This window comes from Jaculus jaculus, chromosome 16, assembly GCF_020740685.1.
Source record: "Jaculus jaculus isolate mJacJac1 chromosome 16, mJacJac1.mat.Y.cur, whole genome shotgun sequence".
Classification (NCBI taxonomy): domain Eukaryota; kingdom Metazoa; phylum Chordata; class Mammalia; order Rodentia; family Dipodidae; genus Jaculus; species Jaculus jaculus.
In genome coordinates, this window is record NC_059117.1 from 11447154 (window position 1) to 11463485 (window position 16332).

The 16332-nt window shown below is 45.0% G+C and overlaps 1 protein-coding gene across 1 annotated transcript in view; it reads right to left on the reverse strand.

Moving 5' to 3' along the window:
- Positions 1 to 16332, reverse strand: part of Abca13 (ATP binding cassette subfamily A member 13) — a 367979-nt gene that overhangs the window by 257331 nt on the left and 94316 nt on the right. The window contains exons 22-26 of the mRNA XM_045135973.1: positions 16154 to 16275; positions 8689 to 8883; positions 5976 to 6140; positions 4562 to 4739; positions 1731 to 1870 (exon numbers count right to left, since the gene is read on the reverse strand). Of these exons, the coding sequence (XP_044991908.1) occupies positions 1731 to 1870; positions 4562 to 4739; positions 5976 to 6140; positions 8689 to 8883; positions 16154 to 16275 (800 nt within the window). The remainder of the gene's footprint in view (positions 1 to 1730; positions 1871 to 4561; positions 4740 to 5975; positions 6141 to 8688; positions 8884 to 16153; positions 16276 to 16332) is intronic.

Below are 16332 nucleotides of genomic sequence, written 5' to 3' on the forward strand. Positions count from 1 at the left end.
TGACTCAAAATGGACCATATTTACGTTATTAATACTATTCACATCTTGGAAGTTTATCATTACAGGGACAGGTATCTCCTCTTCTGGGTTTCAGAGTAAGATCAAACCATTCCCACATCCTTGGGAAAGTATCCCTGGCAGGCTCACAAGCTACCATGAGACAAGAGAGGCCTCCTTGGAAAATACAGCACAATCACTGAAAAGAAACCAGATAAAGGCAGAAGAGACGGCTTAGCGGTTAAGACGCTTGCCTGTGAAGCCTAAGAAAGCATGTTTGAATATCCGAGACCCACATATAGCCAGATGCAAAAGTGACCAAGCACGCAATGTTGCACAAGCTCACAAGGGGGCACACGCAGCTGGAGTTCGTTCACAGCAGCTGGAAGGCCCTAGAACGTTCTCTCTCTCTCTCCCGCCCTCTCTCTTTCTACCCCCCCCATTCTCCCTCTCTCTCCTCTCTCTTAAAAATAAAATAAAATATTTTAATTAAAAAAAATAAGAAAAGTCACAATCATTTAAAAGAAAACCATAAATATTAATAATCACAGAGACTGTAGTAAGTAGACTTAGAAGCAAAACAATACATTAAAAATGAAGCAAGAAAAACCACACATGTTAATTCCTTCCAGGGAATTCTTTTGGCCTTTCCATGTCATTTTATTCTCTACAGGGTTCCATTAGCATCACAGGGGTTTCCAAAAATATCATTCATCAAAATACTACTTGTTAGTGTTAGCATATGCATCTCTGAGCCCTTTCTTAAATATCAAATCCATCAAGCAAGACAGACTGGGTTAATTCACAATGTTTTCCCCTATGCCTAACCTGAATTTGTCCTCTGTTCTGATTGCCCTAGACTTTGGATAGTAAAGTTTTGTGTCTTCACTGCGTTTGTGATTCTACAATCCTCCCTGACTCCAAAGCGCCCTCAAAACAAGGCACCGGAAGAATCCCCACTGAACAGCCGGGGGCAACAGGATGGAACTCAGGATAACCTGAACTGGAATCAAGAAACTTTTATATAACCCAAGAAGGTATCACATACAATTGTGGTGGTCTGATTCAGGTGTCCCCCCTCCCCCATAAATTCATGTGTTCTGAATGCTGGGGCCTCAGCTGACAGCAATTTGAGAATTGCAGTCTTTCTGGGGAAGCATGTTGCTGGGGGTGGGCGGGCTTAAGGGTGTTACAGCCAGTTACCCTTTGCCAGGGTCTGGAACACTCTCCTGCTGCTGCTGTCCATGTGATGTGGACCAGGAGGTGATGTCCAGCCTCTGCTCATGGCATATTTTCCCCTGCCACCATGGAGATTCCCCATAACTCTGTAAGCCAAAATCAGTCCTTTCTTCCCATAAGCTGCTTTTGGTCATGTGTTTTTGCCAGCAACATGACGGTAACTGCACAAGTCTGTTCTGTTCATTTTAACTAGCCTCTTTTTGGTGTGGGTATGATGAATGTGTGTGGGTGTGTGTCCCTTGGGTGTTAGCCCTCCCCTTCTACCTTGTTTGAGACAGGGTATCTCTTATGTTTGTCTTTGGGAAGGCCAAACTAGCTGGCCCCAAGCACACGCAGTCTCCTAAGTGCCTGCCATTGCTGTGGCCACAGAGGTGGCGCCACTTGGTGTCCAGCTGTCCACCCAGCTCCATGTAATGATCCCAACTGACATCAGCAAGCTTTCAAACCAAGCACCTTTTAACCCACTGAGCCACCTCCCCTGTCCCTTAACTTACCTTTTGAATGACCTCATTAATATCTGGAGAGTTTGGTGTGTAGAGTATTTTTCCGTGTAATATAGGTTTGAGGAAGGACCACATCAATGCCCCGTTTGGAGACTGTAGAATTTCCTGATAAAGCTTTAAGCAAAATGGAGCTATAACAATTAACAGAGAGGAAAACAAGTATTACTTAATCCACGATGGCAAAAAAAAAGTGCCCACATTAACTGCAAAATGTGTTTACATATCCACAATAGCTGAGTTTTCAATGGATAACTTCCATGTATTTTTCATGGTGCAGTTCTGAACAGGTCAGCCAGAAGTATGATTATGTCCCTGTCTTTAGTGGTTCCTTCCCCTAAGAAACTCCAGGATGCTATATACATGTTAATACCTTGCAAGAAAGCAAAGAAAGATCCCACCTTATCCCTCACAGTGGCATCACAATTAAAATGAAATTGGTAATTTAAAAAAAAAGGAAAAAGCCAGGCGTGGTGGCGCATGCCTTTAATCCCAGCACTCGGGAGGCAGAGGTAGGAGGATCGCCATGAGTTCAAGGCCACCCTGAGATGACAGAGTTAATTCCAGGTCAGCCTGAACCAGAGTGAGACCCTACCTCAAAAAACAAAACAAAACAAAACAAAAAAAAGGAAAAGCTTTCAGGGCTGGAGAGATGGCTTAGTGGTTAAGGCATTTGTCTGCAAAGCTAAAGAATCCTGGTTCAATTCCCCAGGACCCACGTAAGCCAGATGCACAAGGAATGCATGCATCTGGAGTTCGTTTGCAGTGGCTGGAGGCCCTGGCGCACCATTCTTTCTTTCTCTCCCTCCCTCCCTCTCTCTCTTTCTCTCTCTCTCTCTCTCTCTCTCTCTCTCTCTCTCTCTCTCTCTCTGTGTCTCCTCTCTCTCTCTCTCCATCTTTCTCTCTCACAAATAAGTAAGTAAATAGAATACATATTTTTTTTAAAAGCCTAAGGACTCAGATTTGATTCCCCAGTGCCTATGTAAAGCCATATACAAAAGGTTGTACATATGTCTGGAATGTGTTTGCAAATTCTGGAAACCCTGGCATGCCCATTCTCTCTCTCCCTTCCCCTGCATAAATAAATAAGTAAAAAAATAAGTATTTTTTAAAAATAGCTTTTAGTCATGAAAATTCATATCTCAGAAATTTTAATCTCGAGAACAGAATTAATTTTGTCTGGAGTCACATTTTGAAGTTGCTCCTGGATTTTATTTGCTAATCCATGCAAAACTATCACAATTGCTATTTTGGTACAGTTAATTATACAATTTTAACTCCTAGTATTTCTTGCAATGGCTTTCATTGTGAAAATGATATCAATTTTAAAACATCTTTAACTGTCTAAGCTAATTGGTAATTCATTACCACAAATATAAACAATCATATATTAGTCTGTTTAAAAAATAATGATGACCATATCAATATAACTCATTATTTTACCCCAAAACAAACATTTAACATACAAATACTATAGCTTTCATCTTGGTTCATATGACAAGTCCTGTTGTGATTATTGTAGGTATTAATTTCATCTTTCCAAATTCTCTTGAACAGAAACAAATTCTTTATTCCAAATACAATAAAATTTATTATAATAATCTCATAAAATATAAGTTAAGCAGACAACATATTCTTTTTAGTTTTATTTATTTATTTACTTATTTGAGAGAGAGAGGCAGGAAAGAGACAAAAAAATGGGCATGCCAGGGCCCCTAGTCACTGCACACATGTGCCACCTTATGTATCTGGCTTACATGGGCACTGGGGAATCGAGCCTGGGTCCTTAGGTTTTTGCAGGCAAGTACCTTAACTGCTGAGTCATCTCTCCAGCCCTTACTAATTCTTAATATATACTAATTCTTAGAGAACTGAGAAGAGAGGCTGCTCTATGTACAATTTACTCTTTACATTATGGGCCTAATATAGATGGGAGCAGCATGTACTGAGCAAGAGAGTTGAAACCAAAAATCATGGCATCTTGTGTGCCTTGCGAGGGAAGGAAGCTTAGACCCATTACTTGATGGTCTTTGTGCATCTCAACAAAGAGCCCAGTGATGTTGTCTAGTGGTTTCTATGACAATTATTCAAAATAAAATGCACAAAAAGGCCAACAGAGTTTGATCCTCAATGGTAAGCACCTGACCAGATGGGTGATCTTTGCACCCCGGGGAAATGTTCTCATTTGCTCTTTCCTTGTGTTTGGTCCCCATCCTCTCATTTCTCTGCCAACACCAAGCTTTGTGTAAGATGGCAGCATACACGGATGGGGCAGCAGCATGGTGGGTAAGCCGGGACGGATGGACGGACGGAGGGATGGGCGGATGAATGGAGAGATGTATGAAAGGGACAATCATCAAGACTCCCAAATTAAAAACACAAGAAAACAATAAGAATTAGAATAAGAAAAATATGCTAAATTTAAGTAGGCTTAGTGTTTGTCTTTACTACTGAATTTCCTTGGTATTTGACAGCTGCCCAGGTTATCCATTAGCTGTGGATGTACTGGTTTACAGGTTCTAAGACAGTTATGACTCAACCATTTTTCAAAGGCCCACATGGTGCTAATTATCTTCCCTTAGGACCCTCACCAGTACAGATTAACACATGGTACCAAAGGGTCTGGGGTTGCGGGTATGTCACATGTTGGGGACACAGGTGAGATTTGCCTGTGTTTAATGGACAGTACACAGAATCACAACATTAAGGAAGTAAACTCCATCCCAGTGGGTCTAGTGACTTCTGCTTACACAATGTCATTTCAAAGTGGCCCTTATTATCACTATACAAATCAACCACATAAACACAAGTAGCTTCAGTCTTACTTGAATCTTTTGGAATGTTGAATTTATCTTCATCATCTTCCAAGAGCTCGTTCACTCTGGGCAGGCTAAGGAACATGTTAGAGTTGCTAGGGAGGGAGGCGTGGTCCCGGCAGATCAGCTTCATCACCCACTGGAAGGAACCAAAGCCTGGGCTTCGTGCGTGGCTAGCTTTCGACACCTAAGTATGTAAGAAAAACCACTCGCACTTACACACTGACTTAAAATAGTTTCCTCACACACTTCTAGAACTCTTCTAGTCTCTTCTCTCACTGAATGTATAAGCTCTTTGCCAAATGAAAGACGAGAGGTTTGGCCTGAGTCTTTTCTGATCTTAGGAAACCATTCAAATCACTGAAATGATTTTTTGGTCCAATACACCTGAGGAGAAACCTGTCTCACACCCATGTATACACACGCGCATGAACACACACACACACCAGTAGGTTCTTGTTTGCCCAATAATAAATTATTAATCTGAGCTGCAGGGATGGCTTAGTAGTTAAGGCATTTGCCTGCAAAGCCAAAGGACCCAGGTTCTATTCCCCAGGACCCACGTTAGCCAGATGCACAAAGTGGCACATCCATCTGGAGTTCATTTGCAGTGGCTAGAGGCCCTGGCATGCCCATTCTCATTCATTCATTCTCCGTGTGTGTGTGTGTGTGTGTGTGTGTGTGTGTGTGTGTGTGAAGTACATAAATAAAAATAAAAATATTTAAAATATAAATTATTAATCCATCAAGTATCACTGGCTCAAATGAACTAACAGTCCTAACATGTGTTTCTACTGCTAAGTTACCTGGTACTTAACAGTACCACCAGCTGATGAACACAAGTGAAATACTACTGTTTCCAAGGCACCTGAGCACATCCAATCTCAATTCTTCTTATCCATTCCTGGTTACTTTCTGCCCAGGTACGTCCCTTCCTGGCAAGGACGCTGCTTCTCTACCTCAACTCTCCCTGTTCATTCCTGGTTAGTTCCAGCCCAAGCAAAAGAACTTCAAGCAAAACAGAATACTAAGCCACAAAGCTCATTCAAGTTTGTGTTTGCATTAGCAGAAAATGATCTGTAATTTGTAAGCCAATTATTTATATGTAAATAAATGTTCCAAGGCCCTCGAAAGCAATTTGCTCTGTGAATCAAGTTAAACAGGCTCTTGAAATCTCATTTGTAGTGATGATTGTCTTAGAAATTTATCTCAACTTCCTCATGGGTGGCATCAGCAGTGTCTTTCATGGAGATTTTAGGGTGACGCCAGGTTCCCTGACATGCAGCTGTCTCCAGTGCCACTAAAAGATATCCCCAAACATACACACTGTTGTCTTACACAAAACTTAGATGATGGAAGAGAAATATAGGAGAAGGAGACCAAATAAGAACATTTCCCCAGGATGCAAAGAGCAAACACACACCTGTTGAATGTCTGGCATATTGAGCAAGGCAGTGATTTTGAATGTGTGGAGAAATTCTGGAAGGTATTCAGCAACGTGCTGTGCTTTGGCAAGTAGGGAGCTGAGGCTGGAAATGACATCCAACAGGGAGTCGAGCATGTCTTTTATTTCAGAGGGTATCAGAGCCTTATAGGATAAGAGAAAAAGAAAAACATGAAATAACCAATATTAGTTTTATTCTCACAAGCATCTTTTGAACAGTGAAAACTTGGTTATTTGATTTTATCCTCTCTTGAACTTTACAGACATAATTGTTATACTCTCAAAATTCTCCATATTAGAGTGGATATAATTTTTTATGGGGCATATTATATTGTACCCCAATTGTCAGACTGTACAAGAGAAACAACTGTGATCTATGGTTACAATTCAATTCATTTTCAAAACAGAAAGATTGTAAGAGCCACAGGTTGGGACGTCATACCCAGAGGCATTGCCCCCTCCAAAATCTGATGGCTGCTCACGCAACACATGACCCACAATCCCACGGGGAATAGCAGCAACCCCACTAAGGAGGGTCCCCAGCAAAATGGGGACAGGGGCGAGGAAAAGGGTGGTACCGATACATGATGTAACTTCACACTAAGTATGTGTGAAATTAAAAAGAAAAAGAGAAAATATATTTCTTTGTATCTTTGAGGTGTCTGTGGTGTCAATTTGAGTAATTCAAAATAAAACAGCAGTTTTATATGCAGCAGTATGCACTGCATTCACCAGCTGCTCCACTGTCCTTACAGCATGCTCACATGGTCGCTGTCCTCCTAACCCATCGGGGATGTGCATGAATGATGGTGCCTTAGGAGGGCAGATGAAAGGTTTCCTGGAGCCTCTCAGCTAGGAGGGTTATCATCAATGGCTTTCAAAGCCCACGTGCTATTCACCACCTGACATGCATCTTGCTCCTCATGTGCATATTTCCAGTTCTAGAATGCAAACTCCAGGGCGGGGTGGTCATCCCTCTTGCTCTTTTACTAATACAGGTGGCAATGTAAGCCACACAATGGGTGTCAGGTGAACAGATAAATTAGCAAACACCACCTATTTCCACAGGCGGGAAAGATCAAAGGGACTCTCTTCTCTTGGAAAGTCATCTGTGTTCTGAATTTTCAGCTTGCCAAACTGGGGTGAGAAGCCAGTGGCCACTCCCTGATTTTGCTCACTGGAATCCTCCGCTGCACCGCGGACCTCTCAGAGCTGGAGACCCTTACTCCCGATCACAATGCTCGCTATGCTAGCAGTGACAAGCACATGCATGGCCCGCTGAAACTAGGGACGAGGAGCCAATGACACAGCGTGACTGTTGTCGGTGGTTTTTCCACTTTCCTTTATATTTGCAGCTGAAAAGTGACACAGAGTTCCCCCTTATGTGGTAGGTGACCAGGAACAGGTGAGCTGCTGGGTGAGTCTAGTAGAGCGACTTTACCAAAGGCCTGCGGGAGGGAGCTCACTGGCAGGACAAAAAACACGTGTGAGGAATCTGCACTTGGCCCCAGTACCAATGTGTGCCCGACGGGAGCCAGCCCCAAGATTGCCACGTGCGGACCATTGTTCACAGAGCTGTGCTGGGTGGGGGCAGGGGAAGCCCATGGTAACAGGAGCCACTATTGTTAACGGTGGTGTCATCTCGCTGTGTCCAGGAGGCAGAATCCAATCTAATGTCCCTGCTCCAGGGAATTCTGGGCGCGGATGATGGATAACCTTGTCATCATAATTATTTGGGCCCTTAGAAGTGTTCATTCCACATCAGAGCTTCTGAGAGCATATGAGCTACCTCGTACCACTAGGTGGCGCTGCATCTGCCTCCCCAAAAGCAAAGGGTGGATTAGGACGAGGTGCCCAGGGAATCCACTGAAGTGTCAATTCTACCAAGACAGAGTGGCACAAAGTATTGAGCCACTTCAGCAATGCTTATCCTCCTCCTTGAAGCTTTAAAGTGTGCTTGTCATAAAATTAACACCTATTTTAGGAGAGGGTGCAGTGTGCAAGGAGAGGGTGTTTAGGTGGGTAGTGAATGGGTGCAATCCAACATGTACCCAGGGGATTCTTGTGGCGACAGGAGGGAAGGTGGCCAGGAAGCTGTCCCTTAGCGGGAGGAACAGCTGACACCGGAGGTCTGCACATTTCTTGCTGGTGGACTGCCCTCACTGTAAACACTTCTGACAGGCTGGGCCCAGTGCTCTGATGGGCCCAACTTTAAGGACACCCTGAAAAGTCTCCTGGAATCTCCTTAATTCTTACAAGATCCAACTGAGATGCTAGCTCACATGCTGAGCCAGCCAACGTGGGATCCCCGGGTAGCTGAGGCCACCATAGAGTACTCGTTTTGGCGCTATGCCTCAGCTGGTACGCCTGGCCACGGACCAAACTGGAGGTTAATAATATATGCATATTTTAAAACTGCATCTATACTGAATGTGCTGGGCCCTATCTTTAACAACGTAGCATCACAACTATTTACATAGCATTTATCAGTTCTGGGGGGTGTTAGAAGTAATCTAGAGAATATTTAAAGTGTATGGGAGAATTTGCACTGGCTCCATGAACGTTCCATGTCATTTTGTGTGAGGCCCTGAGTGTACTGGACCTGGGGTCCTAGCACCAAATGCTCTGGGGTACTCAAGGAGAAGAAGACAGCACGCCACCACCAGCCGCACCGCCCACACCCTCTCCTTACTTGGTAGACGAAGGTCCGAAGGTCCAGGTTCTGGCTTAGCACCACAAGCAGAGTGTAGACGTCAGACCCGTGCAGCCCACAGAGTTCCTGCATGGCAAGCCGGGTGTTTCCCTCCCCAGGAAACGTCAGCAGGAGATGAAGAATTTCCTCATCACACTCTCCAGACAAAGCTATGGTGAGGGCACTGGAGAGGACCTGCTTCAAAGCGAAAGGCACAGACGTAAGCAAGCCTGTGCTTCAGTTCTCTGACTACGTGCTCAAGGAAAGCCGCAGTGCTGAGAACCACCCACAGAAACACAATATTTTGTATTTTAAGTGAGCTAAATGTTGTATTTCTCTACATTCCTTTATACCTAGCTTAGAAAAAAAGTAGAAGTCACTTCCTTGTAGGAGCTCATAAAGGAATGGAAGAAAACACTTGTTTATGCAGATGAGGGTGGTAGATAAACAGGAGGCTCTGCTAATGGCAGGTACACAGGAGGCCTGCTGGTCTGAACAGCATTACCTGGGCCTGAACTGTTGAACAAAGGACAGATCAGCTGGAGACTCCAGGTCACAGACCTACCTCACCCCCACCCCCCACCCCCGCAGGCGCTTCCTGTAATGACCCATAGACCTGTTTACAAGTTCCTTTTTTCATCTTCTAAGATACACCGAATTCCCCACTATGTTTAAGATTACTTTTTTTTTTGTTCTAAAGTTTTTTGGTTCATTTTTATTTATTTATTTATTGGAGAGTGAGAGAGATAAAAAGCAGAGAGAGAGAGAGAGAGAATGGGCGCACCAGAGCCTCCAGCCACTGCAAACAAACTCCAGACGCGTGCACCCCCTTGTGCATCTGGCTAATGTGGGTTTTGGGGAATCGAGCCTCGAACTGGGGTCCTTAGGCTTCACAGGCAAGCGCTTATCCGCTAAGCCATCTCTCCAGCCCCTTAAGATTACTTTTATGGCTATAACTGTTATATGTAAACTGTGAACTGGTTAACTCCCATCCTGGTTTGTTTGTTTTTTTCTTTCTATAAACATCATGTGGTTTTTTCCAATAAAAGCTGACACTCCAAAGAGTTCAGGGCTGCACTCTGAGATTCTGGGGTACAGAACTGATACACCAGACTTTCTTCTTTTTTCCTTTTCTTTCTTTCTTCCCCAATAAAACTTTGCCTCACCTTCCGTGAGCCAATGGTCTTACTTGTGTCCCACTGGACCCCACAGCAGTGTCTGTAAGACACTATGAGGAAGAGAGGTTATTTTGGCAATGGCTTCACATTTCTGTCTGTGGCCTACCTGTGTGTTGCCTTCAAGGGCACAGCCAAGATATTCTCCCTCAAAGTCCCACCACCTCCCAAGCACCCCTAGACCAGGGACCAAGCGTTAACACATGGGCTTTGAGAAACCATAGCAGAGCCCCAGCTTCTGTTCTAGCTTCAACATTTTGAATGAATATGTTGTTCTCAGCCTGTGTGGCCGGTGCTTGCTAGGAGACTCAAGAGCAAGGACTGTTGCAAAAGCTTTTGTCTCTCTTTCTCTCTGCAGGGGAACACTCACATTCTCTCACTCTACTCCGGCTTACAGAGCCATATGCAGCCTCTGGGCCTTGTCTGCACAATGCTCAGCCTATTTTTTTTATATTTTTATTTATTTATTTTGAGACAGAGAGAGAAGAGGAGAGGAGAAAATGGATGCACCAGGGCCTTCAGCACCTGCAAACAAATTCCAGATGCATGCACCACCTTCTGCATCTGGCTTACATGGGTCCTGGGGAATCGAACCTGGGTTCTTTGGTTTTGCAGGCAAGTGCCTTAACTACTCAGCTAACTCACCAGCCCAGTGCTCAGTCTTAATACCTTTCAATTTGTTTACCAGCTCCTCGCTGTTCACTGCGAGCAGCATAAAACTAATATTTTCTGCCTCCTCCACTTCCAGATTGCAAAACAGGATTGACAAGCTTGTAGTTTCTTAGAAAGTAAAAGCAAATAAATTTGGAAGGAGACACTGAAGATAGACTGCATCTGTATCCTATGCTTTATTAGTGTTCTTTACCACTTCCAGTGATTCTGACTTGCTCCTATAATCCCAGAACTCAGCAGCCTGTGGTAGGAGAGTCATCCTGAGTTCGAGACCAGCCTAGGGCTACAGAGTAAGTTCCATGTCAGCCTGGGCTAGAATGAAACCCTGCCTCAAAAGGAAAGAGATACAGCATGGTTTATTAGTCCAGAGTCCTCAGAGAACAAAACCTGTGTATGTGTGTGTTTATTCTACAAAGGAAGAGAACTCTAAATTCATTGTAAATAACTGGCTCCTGCAGCTGTGGAGACTGCCAGCACAGGCTGTGAGGTGACCGGAGGCTGGAACCCACGGTGTTGCTGCTGCAGCTGGAGTCTGGAGGCGACCGAACAGCAGGACTCCCGCCCCCTGGGACCTCACTGTGTTTGCTCTTAGGGCCTTCAATGACTTGGATGAGTCCCAGTTCACCAACGAAAGAACCTGCCTTCTGCAGTCTGCTGATTCAATGTTTATCTCACCTAAAGAATACTTTCACAGAGGCACTGGGGGTGTGCTTGCAATTATGAACCAAGAAGGCCTGTATGGGTGTGGGACGTGTGTGGAGCAGATGCTCGCTGGTCACTCTGTTTCCAATGTGCTTCTGGAAGAGCCGTTTCTGGAAGAGCCTGGGCTAGGATATTGGCTTCGCTCTTGGCTTTCATCAGCGTACTGCTTCTCTGCTTGGTTCTCTAAAGTGGGCTTCAGAAAAAAAGACTGTCCTGGGAAATACAGTGTATTCAGACCCAAACCCTCACCTCAAGAGGTGCTGTTCCTAGCTTTGGATGGGCATCAACCTCAACTGACCCCACCCAAGCCCCCTGGCACTTGCTTACAGAGCTTCTGACTGAGTCGCCATATAGTGCATGCTCGGTGAAGTCAAGGTCAGCTCCTAGAATAGCAGCTTCTGTCTTATATACAATCCAGGGCAAAATAATTGTCCTGGAATTGTTTTACATCTATCTTCTAGAAGTGCCAGAAAAACAACACGAGGCCAACTGCGCTGACTACATGTTCCCATGCACTCATCTTCTGTGAATTTCAAATTCATACTATTGATCTTTAAAAACCTTCCTATGCCTGTTTTGCCTATTCGGAAAGTATGTGTAAGAGTGAGAGAAGGTGGTGAATTCCTTGATTTAATTCTAAATCAGCAAATGTGATTTTTTTTTTTTTCAGCGTGCAGCCCAATCTTTCCACCTGGGCTTGAGTCAGGCTAATGCCACAACCACCAGAGACACGGAGCCAGAGTTTCTGACACTTTCTCCATGTCCACGTTTGGCTTGAAAAGCTGAAAGAGAAGCAAGGACACAGGGCAGAAGTCTTTCCACTCAGACTGCTTAGATATTTGTTCAGTTTCAAAACGATGAGAATTTCCAGAAGAGGCACTTCTAGTTTCAGAGCTGCACACCTGTGGGACATGCACAATCGTCTTAAAGCAGAGAAGAGGATACGGCCGCCCTGCTGCCCAGCTAGTAATTGAAACTCAGAGGCACAGATGAAACACGTGTCTGTACAGGGCCTCTGACTAGGAAGGAAGGAATGACAGCAATGCAGACGCACTGGGACTATGGAAAAGAGCAATTCTGATGACTTAAGCTTTGGAAGCTAAGAAAGCAAAACTAGGGAAAATAAGAAAAGATAATTGCACATACATTTCTGTGAACAACATTTCTGTGCTCTGGACTTGCAGCTGAGCTCAGATCTACTGACACGACAAAGGGGCAAACGCAAGAGAGAAAGATGAGAGAGGAGCAGGGAGCTGCCAGGATGCCATTAGAAGGAACGAAGCACCAACTGGAAAGTCAGTGGTCAGTTAGAACCAAGCCCAGTTTTTGCTGTGTGCCTGGAAAGCTACTGAGTGTGTCTAGAAGCCTCAGTCTCCTTGATGATGCAATAGTGATGGCAGACCCAGAGCTTCCAGAGAGATGGACTAGAATCAGGGATGTGCAGCTTTCAGCAACAGAGACAAGTGTGTAAGTGCTCAGCCATGGCGCTCAGCACCCCTGCGCCTGTCTGCGGTGCTCAGCCATGGTGCTCAGCACCCCTGCGCCTGTCTGCGGTGCTCAGCCATGGTGCTGCAAATAAGAAATCAATTTAAGATATGAGGTCAATGACATAGATGATAGATAGATAGATAGATAGATAGATAGATAGATAGATAGATAGATGGATGGATGGATGGATGGATGGATGGATGGATGGATGGATGATAGACACACAGACAGACAGATGATAGAAACAAGCTAATCAAGTCCTCCTGTGTTTTTTAAACAGAACCATCCCGCACTGGGATGGGTAAGATTACTTTTAGGTGGGCATCCACATGCCCACTCCTCACTTCAGTCCTGAGCTGAGCCCTACCAGGTGGCCTTCAGGGTGTTGTCACTGCAGACCCTGAACACTGGTGTAGGAACCTTCTCTTTGCATCTCTGGAGGGGTGCAGCACCCAGTGGCTAAATGCTACCCAGGACAGAACAGGAGGTCGAGCCCAGGACAGAAGGCTGGGTAGATGGGCTTCAGGACCCAGCAAGACTCAGGTATCTGCAGTCTGAGATTGATTTAGATGACACTGGTCTTCAGGAAAGGAACTCCGCAGAAAAGGAGCCTCCCTAAAGACTCAAGACAAGGAAATTACCATGGCTGGATGTAAACACATAAGCCTGTCTTTACCTCCTTTTATTCATTTCTCCCTTCGGGCCCTTGGTACAATGCCAAGTCCTGTGACTCACATTATTCCAGCCCAATCTCCAAAGTCACTAGTGAATATTTTCCCCCATCGCTGTGTTACATGTGTGGAATAGACCTTTCTAGATCTTCACTTACTGTCACAATCAGGTTCACATTGCTGGACAAACACCAGACCAAAAGCAGCTTTATAGAAGGAACTGGGGTTATCTCGGGCTCACAGTTCCAGGGGGATGTTCCATCAAAGGCAGAAGAAGTTGGCTCCCCTCCATAGATCCAGGCAGAGACGCCACCAAACAGGCAACACCACCAACAAGCAGTGACAGCCAGAGCTCCAACTACTTTCCACACACCTTAGTTGGATTCCAACATCCACCCCCAGACGCAAACACCTCTCAAGATTCAATCCCGAGTCTGTGGGGCCATACGGTAAACCAGCGTGCTTACATACTCCCCATGCTATGTACACAGAATGAAGAGCCCAGCCTTTGAAACCATGCCTATGTGCAGGAAGATGCTGCATGAATAATGAAGGTGGGGCCAGCGACTTCCCCAACTTGGTAAAGAAACGCTGAGAAGTGCTCCCCACAGGCTGCCGGCAGCGTGGACCGAGTCCAGCGTGATGAATTTGCAGAGTGACTGACGAGACCACAGTGGAGACGCCTGGGGACAAAACTCAGCAAACGGCCGTCAGTCTGACAATCTAGGGAAAACACGGAGCCCCAAGTGCCACTTGCTAACATGACACGAGTCTCTTACCTAGGATGTGTGGGTTTTGTGGCATCAGGAATGTACCTAGGCATTAAAGCAAATCACCTCATTCTATATTTGAAAGCAAGAAGACACCTCTGTTTAGACCCCTCCCAACCATCTAAGGACGCAGGTGTCAGGTCACAACAGTGGTTTGTATGACACATGCACAGGAAGATACACAGGTTGCAAAAGCATGCTATGAAGCCATCCGTGTCGCAGTTATCACTTCATAACTCGAGCCATCTCAGAGCACAGCCCTTCTACTGATAGAACGTCAGTGACACCCGGTGGCTGCTTGTTTCATCAGCAAACCAAGCAGGTGTGCCCAGACCCAGAAGCGTCCTATGCCGGGGGAGCTGGAGACCATCCAGAGATGGGCTGCTCTGATTTTTCTCTCAGAAACCGTGAGGTAGCTGCTCACACAAGCCTGGTCATTGTCCAGTTCATGGGGAAATTTCCAGCACCACACAGTCCGAGAGCTGTGCAAAGTTGCCAATGAGCTCAGGAGCAGAAGTGCCATCGCTAACTCACTGCTCTGCTCACCTCCACCTCCATATCCCCTCCACCTTCACCTCCACCTCCACCTTCACCTCCAACATGGATGTGCAGTGCTTCAGAAGCTGAAACTTATCAATATAAGCTATGATTCATATGATCAGTAACTTGGTGATAGTGTAATTTGAATTTTCGGCCCCCTACCTTCTCACCTATTTCTTTTTTAACTTAGATTAATTATTTGATTTATTATTATTTTTAGAGAGAGAGAGAGAGGGAGGGAGAGAGAGAGAATTGGAACACCAAGGCCTCAGCCACTGCAATCAAACTCCAGATTCTTGCGCCACCTATTGGACATGTGCGACCCTGCGCACTCACCTCACCTTTGTGCGCATCTGGCTTAGGTGGGATCTGGAGAGTTGAACAGGGGTCCTTAGGTTTTGCAGGCAAATGCCTTAACCACTAAGCAATCTCTCCAGCCCAACTTAGATTAATTCTTAATGAATCTACTTACTGAGCTTACATTTAGCCCCAATTAGCTGGAATTAACATGAAATTAAATGGGACCCAGGTGATTGCTATTTGAGGTGTTTGTATGTGAGTTGGTTTTCTCTACACCCAGGAGGTCCAGGGGAAAGTAGAACCACTGGTAGTGCTGAAGGTTGTCTCATAAAAGCACTTGCTTAGGGTCCAGGTGATGTCCACTGTGGTCAACATGACATCCACCTGTTCCTCTCTTCCAAAACAAACCATATTCCATGCCAATTACATGTGCCACTTCTCACTTGTTACACTAGCTCCTTGATAGTTTTGAATGTCTCTTTTTTAAAAAAATGCTTTTAATATTTATTTATATGATAGAGAGAGAGAGAGAGAATGGACACACCAGGGTCTTCAGACCCTGTAAACGAACTCCAGACACATGTGCCACCTTGTGCTCACATGGGTCCTGGGGAATTGAACCTGGGTCCTTTGGCTTTACAGGCAAACACCTTAACTGCTAAGCCATCTCTCCAGCCCTGAATGTCTCTTTTATCTGCTACCTAACAGTACCTCAGTCACCCTGGAGAAGATGTAGAGTACCCCTATTTCATTTCACATTTCACACGGCCAGACCCTCCACTTCCAGGGGACCACAGTAAATTTTTATGTACCCTAACTGCATTGTTTGAGGAGAATTTTGACCTGTATGACACCTATGGAACCAAAAAAAAGTCCCACAGAGTTCAATCACCTATGCAAACACCACCACCAATTTTATCCTTGTATCCCACATGATGGCAATGCTATGAAGTTGCACACCCTGGGCTATGGCAGGAGACAGTGGCACAGTGTTTCTTACTTGTTCTCTCACGTCCTTTCTGCTTTTGGTGATGTTACGTGCCAGCCACCACCCAGTGAGCTGCAGTAAGGTTGGGGGAGGAGGCAGCCCACCTATACCTACACGCTGAGGGTTCTGGGGACATAGCAACAAGAAGCCACCCTTTACCTTGGAATAGGAAATGTTTCCTTCTAAGATGCTGTGGATGGTTTCGTCTGACATGTGGAGAAAGGACTGCAGATCTTCAGTTAACTTGGTGATGTTCTTCATCAAATCTTTTATTTTTATACCTGGAGAATAAACAAAAGTAAGGACATTTTATAATTGTTGCTTTTAAATTTTTATTT